Below are 7162 nucleotides of genomic sequence, written 5' to 3'. Positions count from 1 at the left end.
GCTGTGCTGCTCCTCCAGCTCATTCATTGGCTGTATTGAATGATTCTTTTATTTATTGAACGGTTGAGTTATTAATAACTGACCAATCAGGACATCGATCTCTGTGCTGGAGCTTTGTGATTTGACAGTGATCTGTGAGGGCAGTCTTCAATAGATCTGGAATCAGATCTGTGTTAGTAGAAACCCCTTTTTGCCTAAATGTGAAATTAACTGTTTTGAAATGTGTTATTTTGAAGTAGTGCTATTGAACAGGTCTATAATTAAGCAATAAGGCCCGAGGTGGTGTGGTATATGGCCAATATACCACGGCTAAGGGCTGTTCTTATGCACGACACAACGGTATAAATGTTGATTTCAAACCCTAACCTTAAATGTTTATTACTAATAAACGATATAAATGTTTAGGCCTAATCCTAACCCTAAATGTTTATTACTAATAAACTATATAAATGTTTAGGCCTAATCCTAACCCTAAATGTTTATTACTAATAAACTATATAAATGTTTAGGCCTAATCCTAACCCTACGTGTTTATTATTAATAAACTATATAAATGTTTAGGCCTAATCCTAACCCTAAATGTTTATTACTAATAAACTATATAAAATGTTTCGGCCTAATCCTAACCCAGTCTCTAGCAACAGATCTGCCATTATCCTTTTTGCAATGTGTTATCAATGTCTTCTGTGACTAATAAAAGTTCACCCACAAACTGTCATTGGTTTAACATATTTGTTATCAGGTTGGCTGCGATGATGATGATGATGATGATGAGTGTGGGTGGATGTAGCCGTAGGTGACGTAGCCGTGCCATGTTATGCATTTTCAACCAGATCCGCAGGAGGAGAGTCGTCACTATTTACCACAGGGTTTGTGCTATCTGGGATCCTTGGGATGTCCCTAACCTAAACCCTAAACCTAACCACTACCATTTTAAATGTCGACTTCAATGTTGTAGTGCGGTATGGACGTCCCAGGGATCCCAGATAGCATGGGCCGTTACCACAGCCGTAAAGTAAAAAACCCTGCATATTGCTACAATTCTCTTCTTAAAATCATATTTAAAACCTAAATCTAACCACACTGCTAACGTTATGCCTAACCCAAACCACACCGAACGCACACTGCAACTGCCTCTGCAACGCAGTGCTGCAAGGCAAACGCAGCGTTCCGTTGGAAATGAATGTCATTCTGGTGGACCAAAACGCCATGACGCTGTCGGCGTGCGATGGAAGCGGCTAGGCAGAATGATGGAGACGACAGGGTCAGTCCTGGTATAAGTAGAGCTACTGCAGGACATGTGGTTAATGTTGGCTCCAGACACTGATACCAGACCTGTTCAGAAATCTTCTTCTCACACAAATGTGTCGTTTAAAAAAAAAAGGTTCACCTTAATAGTTAATCAGATTGACTTGATAACCTTTTTAATGAAGCCTAGGTCAAAGGTCATCAACCTGACTGCGTTTGTGGAAAGAAGAACTGCCAAGTTCATTGTGGAAGCAGCAACAGAGTTTTTAGAAGTAACAGATGTTACTGTCGTCGTGATCGTTGATATGTTGACTCCTAATAATACTAATGATGGAATGTTACTGTCGTCGTGATCGTTGATATGTTGACTCCTAATAATACTAATGATGGAATGTTACTGTAGCCGGGATTGATGATATGTTGACTCCTAATAATACTAATGATGGAATGTTACTGTCGTCGTGATCGTTGATATGTTGACTCCTAATAATACTAATGATGGAATGTTACTGTCGCCGGGATAGTTGATATGTTGACTCCTAATAATACCAATGATGGAATGTTACTGTTGCCGGGATCATTGATATGTTGACTCCTAATAATACTAATGATGGAATGTTACTGTCGCCGGGATCGTTGATATGTTGACTCCTAATAATACTAATGATGGAATGTTACTGTCGCCGGGATCGTTGATATGTTGACTCTTAATAATACTAATGATGGAATGTTACTGTCGCCGGGATTGTTGACATGTTGACTCCTAATAATACCAATGATGGAATGTCTCAGTATGACGATAAGTAGAGTTATGGTTTTTGTTATCCTTCAGTGGAATGCCAGAAGCCTTTTTGCTAACTGTTCAGGAGTTTAAGAAATGTGTAATAGATTTAGAGATCAAACCTGATGTGAAATGTGTTCGAGAAACATGGCTTAGACCACGTCTTGATTGTATTGTTCCTGGTTATTGTTCAATCAGATCTGATATATCAACTGGACAGGGTGGCGGGTCTGCTACGTTCCTAAGGGAAGGTCTTGTATATCGACATATAACTGTCCCATCTGATATATCAACTGGACAGGGTGGCGGGTCTGCTACGTTCCTAAGGGAAGGTCTTGTATATCGTAATATAACTGTCCCATCTGAATATGAACTGGACAGGGTGGCGGGTCTGCTACGTTCCTAAGGGAAGGTCTTGTATATCGACATATAACTGTCCCATCTGATATATCAACTGGACAGGGTGGTGGGTCTGCTACGTTCCTAAGGGAAGGTCTTGTATATCGACATATAACTGTCCCATCTGATATATCAACTGGACAGGGTGGCGGGTCTGCTACGTTCCTAAGGGAAGGTCTTGTATATCGACATATAACTGTCCCATCTGATATATCAACTGGACAGGGTGGCGGGTCTGCTACGTTCCTAAGGGAAGGTCTTGTATATCGACATATAACTGTCCCATCTGATATATCAACTGGACAGGGTGGTGGGTCTGCTACGTTCCTAAGGGAAGGTCTTGTATATCGTAATATAACTGTCCCATCTGAATATCAACTGGACAGGGTGGTGGGTCTGCTACGTTCCTAAGGGAAGGTCTTGTATATCAACATATAACTGTCCCATCTGATATATCAACTGGACAGGGTGGCGGGTCTGCTACGTTCCTAAGGGAAGGTCTTGTATATCGACATATAACTGTCCCATCTGAATATCAACTGGACAGGGTGGTGGGTCTGCTACGTTCCTAAGGGAAGGTCTTGTATATCAACTGGACAGGGTGGCGGGTCTGCTACGTTCCTAAGGGAAGGTCTTGTATATCGTAATATAACTGTCCCATCTGAATATCAACTGGACAGGGTGGTGGGTCTGCTACGTTCCTAAGGGAAGGTCTTGTATATCGACATATAACTGTCCCATCTGAATATCAACTGGACAGGGTGGCGGGTCTGCTACGTTCCTAAGGGAAGGTCTTGTATATCGACATATAACTGTCCCATCTGAAAATCAATGTGTGATGGTGGAAAATCTGCAGTGCAGGTAGTAATATTAAGTTACAACATTTTTTTTTTTACAACCCATGTCGTCAACGATCTGTAGCGATGTTTGACGAAATATCAGGAGGATTGGGCTCTAGGGAGATATGGTCTGGTGACTTTAATGCACCTAATAGTTTATGGCAAAGCACACATTCAGATGCTAATGCTCTTGAATTATTTGTTACTTTTATTTCTTAATTTTTTTACTTAACACGTAGTTTTTCTTAAAACTGCATTGTTGGTTAAGAGCTTTTAAATAAGCATTTCACTGTAAAGGTCTACACCTGTTGTAATCGTCGCTGGCGACAAATACAATTGGATTTGATTTGATTAAATGGTACTATTGTGGAAGATATGATGGATACAAGAGCATTAGTGTGTCATAACGATGGATGTGGTGCAAGAGTTGATGTTGTTACAGGGGTTACATCCTGCCTGGACCTCACAACTGGCTTCTAACTAACAAGCATTTCGCTAAACCCCCACAATAACATCTGCTAAACACGTGTATGTGACCGATACAATTTGATATCTATTGCCATCTATGTGTGAATGTAATGTAATGGATGATTATGCCGTTGGAAGCGATCATTTCCTGATTTTGTGATGACTTTGATGACACTATTCCAGATAGGGTCACCATTCAGAAGATGGTGATTTCATAAAGCAGACTGGGAGAAGTTTGGTGATCATTGCTTAAAGTCTGTTTGGACAGTTTGTCTTTAGCGAGACTGGTTGATGTACACTACCGTTCAAAAGGTTTGGGGTCACTTAGAAATGTCCTTGTTTTTGGCTGGCCTTCTAGGCAGAGTTGCAAAGAAAAAGCCATATCTCAGACTGGCCAATAAAAATGTAATATTAAGATGGGCAAAATATCACAGACACTGGACAGAGGAACTCTGCCTAGAAGGACAGCATCCCGGAGTCGCCTCTTCACTGTTGACGTTGAGACTGGTGTTTTTCGGGTACTATTTAATGAAGCTGCTAGCCACGTCGCGGCCACGTCGCGGATACCGACGTCTTGCTTCCAGACAAACTAAACACCTTCTTTGCCCGTTTCGAGGATAATACAGTGCCACCGATGTGACCCGCTACCAAGGACTGTGGGCTCTCCTTCTCCGTGGCAAACGTGAGTAAGACATTTAAAAGTGTTAACCCTCGCAAGGCTGCCGGCCCAGACAGAATCCCTAGCCGTGTCCTCAGAGCATGCGCAGACCAGCTGGCTGGTGTGTTTACGGACATATTCAATTTCTCCCTATCCCAGTCAGCTGTCTCCACATGCTTCAAGATGGCCACCATTGTTCCTGTACCCAAGAATGCAAAGGTAACTGAACTAAATGACTATCGCCCCGCAGCACTCACTTCTGTCATCATGAAGTGCTTTGAGAGACTAGTCAAGGATCATATCACCTCCACCTTACCTGTCACCCTAGACCCACTTCAATTTGCTTACCGCCCCTATAGGTCAACAGACGATGCAATCGGCATCACACTGCACACTGCCCTATCCCATCAGGACAAGAGGAATACCTATGTAAGAATGCTGTTCATTGACTATAGCTGGGCATTCAACACCATAGTACCCTCATCATTTAGCTTGAGGACCTGGCTCTCAACCCCGCCCTGTACAATTGGGTCCTGGACTTCCTGGCGGGCCGCCCCCAGGTGGTGAAGGTAGGAAACAACATCTCCACTTCGCTGATCCTCAACACTGGGGCCCCACAAGGGTGCGTGCTCAGCCCCCTCCTGTACTCCCTGTTCACCGATGACTGAGTGGTCATGCACGCCTCCAACTCAATCATCAAGTTGCAGACGACACTACAGTGGTAGGCTTGATTACCAACAACGACGAGACAGCCTACAGGGAGGAGGTGAGGGCTCTCGGAGTGTGGTGTCAGGAAAATAACCTCTCACTCAACGTCAACAAAACAAAGGAGATGATCGTGGACTTCAGGAAAAGGCAGAGGGGGCAACCCCTATCCACATCAACGAGCCCAATCTAAATCAACGGGACAGCAGTGGAGAAGGTGGAAAGTTTTAAGTTCTTCGGTGTACATATCACTGACAAACTGAAATGGTTCACCCACACAGACAGTTTGGTGAAGAAGGAGCAACAGCACCTCTTCAACCTCAGGAGGCTGAAGAAATGTGTCTTGTCACCTAAAACCCTCACAAACTTTTACAGATGCACAATTGAGAGCATCCTGTCGGGCTGTATCACCGCCTGGTACGGTAACTGCACCGCCCACAACCGCAGGGCTCTCCAGAGGGTGGTGCGGACTGCACAACGCATCCCCGTGGGCAAACTACCTGCCCTCCAGGACACCTACAGCACCCAATGTCACAGGAAGGTCAAAAAGATCATCAAGGACAACCACCCGTGCCACTGCCTGTTCACCCCACTACCATCCAGAAGGCGAGGTCAGTACAGGTGCATCAATGCTGGTACATAGGGACTGAAAAACAGCTTCTATCTCAAGGCCATCGAACTGTTAAACAGCCATCACTAGCACAGAGAGGCTGCTGACTACATACAGACTTGAAATCATTGGCCACTTTAATAAATGGAACACTAGTCATTTTAATAATGCCACTTTGATAACGTTTACATATCTTGAATCTCATTTGTATATACTGTATTCTATACTATCTATTGCATATTGCCTATGCCGCTCTGACATTGCTCATCCATACATTTATATATTTTTATTCCTTACTTAGATTTGTTTGTATTAGGTATTTGTTGTGGAATTGTTAGATATTACTTGTTAGATATCGCTGCACTGTCAGAACTAGAAGCACAAGCATTTTGCTACACTCACAATAACATCTGCTAACCATGTATATTATATTAATAACATTTTATTTTATTTTATTAGCAACACAGGTGTGAGATTTTAAATGCTTATGTTAATGTGTATAAGAAAAGAGATACTGTTGACTCTTCTTTGGATGTCGATTTGAGACGTGTTCAGGCCTTAACAGGCTGTGGATATACAGCCCCAGGTCATGATCAGTTGATTTTACCAGACAATCAACATCTGTATGTGCCTTACTAGTGGAGGCAGGTGAGATGCCTTTTGGATATACGGCGTAAAAAAATGAATTATACTATGCTCAGATTCTCTGTCTGTATTGAATAGTTTAGAATTTGGTAAATCTGATAGGAGTGACCCACTATTGGTGGTATTCATGTTATTATGGAGAATTGAGAGAATGGGTGTATTAGTGAGATTCTGCTGGGTCCCAACACATTTGGGTGTGGAAGGAAATGAAATTGTAGACCAGTTAGCCAAAAGAGTTTTGAAATTAGATATAATTGATATTAATGTTCCACTGGGTAGAGGTGAGGCCAAATGTAAGATCAGAGCCATTTTGATAGATGTGTGACAGAAGAGATGGGACTCTGAGCCCAAGGGCCGGCATTCATATGCCCTCCAAAGAAAGGTTGTGGACCAAGATGCAAAGGAAGAGGTGGTGTTTGCTCGATTGCGCTTTGGACATTGTACATTGAACTCATCATTACATCTGTTTTGCAAGCATGTGAATGGTTTGTGTCTCGAGTGTACGGTCGATGAAACGATGGAGTATGTGTTGTTATATTGTTGTAAGTGTGTTTAAGAGAGGGACAGATTGAAATATAGGGTCATTGAGGTTGGATGAGGTTGGAAGGGATTTTGGGGATGGGGGAGGGTCTATTAGAAGTTAGTAGGCTCTTTTTTATTTTCTCAGAAATACTGAGTTAGGTAGGAGGATTTAGAAATGTTGTAAACCGTGATTGACCACACACTCCAGCACAGTAGGTGGCGGCATGCACCTTTAACGTTGGTTTGCGACCGCCATTACATCATTTAAGAAGTGGCCATAGGAAAGC

General features: G+C 42.7%; 1 protein-coding gene across 1 annotated transcript in view; it reads left to right on the top strand.

Annotated features, from left to right (window-relative positions):
• The window catches only part of LOC120035264 (vascular cell adhesion protein 1-like), a 7750-nt gene extending 7032 nt beyond the window's left edge, over positions 1-718 (top strand). The window contains exon 5 of the mRNA XM_038982060.1: positions 1-718. This exon is cut by the window's left edge and continues 35 nt beyond it. Within this exon, the coding sequence (XP_038837988.1) occupies positions 1-39 (39 nt within the window). The 3' untranslated portion in view covers positions 40-718.
• The last annotated feature ends 6444 nt before the right edge of the window (positions 719-7162 follow it).

The sequence above is a fragment of the Salvelinus namaycush genome, unplaced genomic scaffold, assembly GCF_016432855.1.
Source record: "Salvelinus namaycush isolate Seneca unplaced genomic scaffold, SaNama_1.0 Scaffold10, whole genome shotgun sequence".
NCBI lineage: Eukaryota > Metazoa > Chordata > Actinopteri > Salmoniformes > Salmonidae > Salvelinus > Salvelinus namaycush.
Note: the sequence above shows the minus strand (reverse complement) of the source record. Positions and strands in the feature narration are given on the sequence as shown.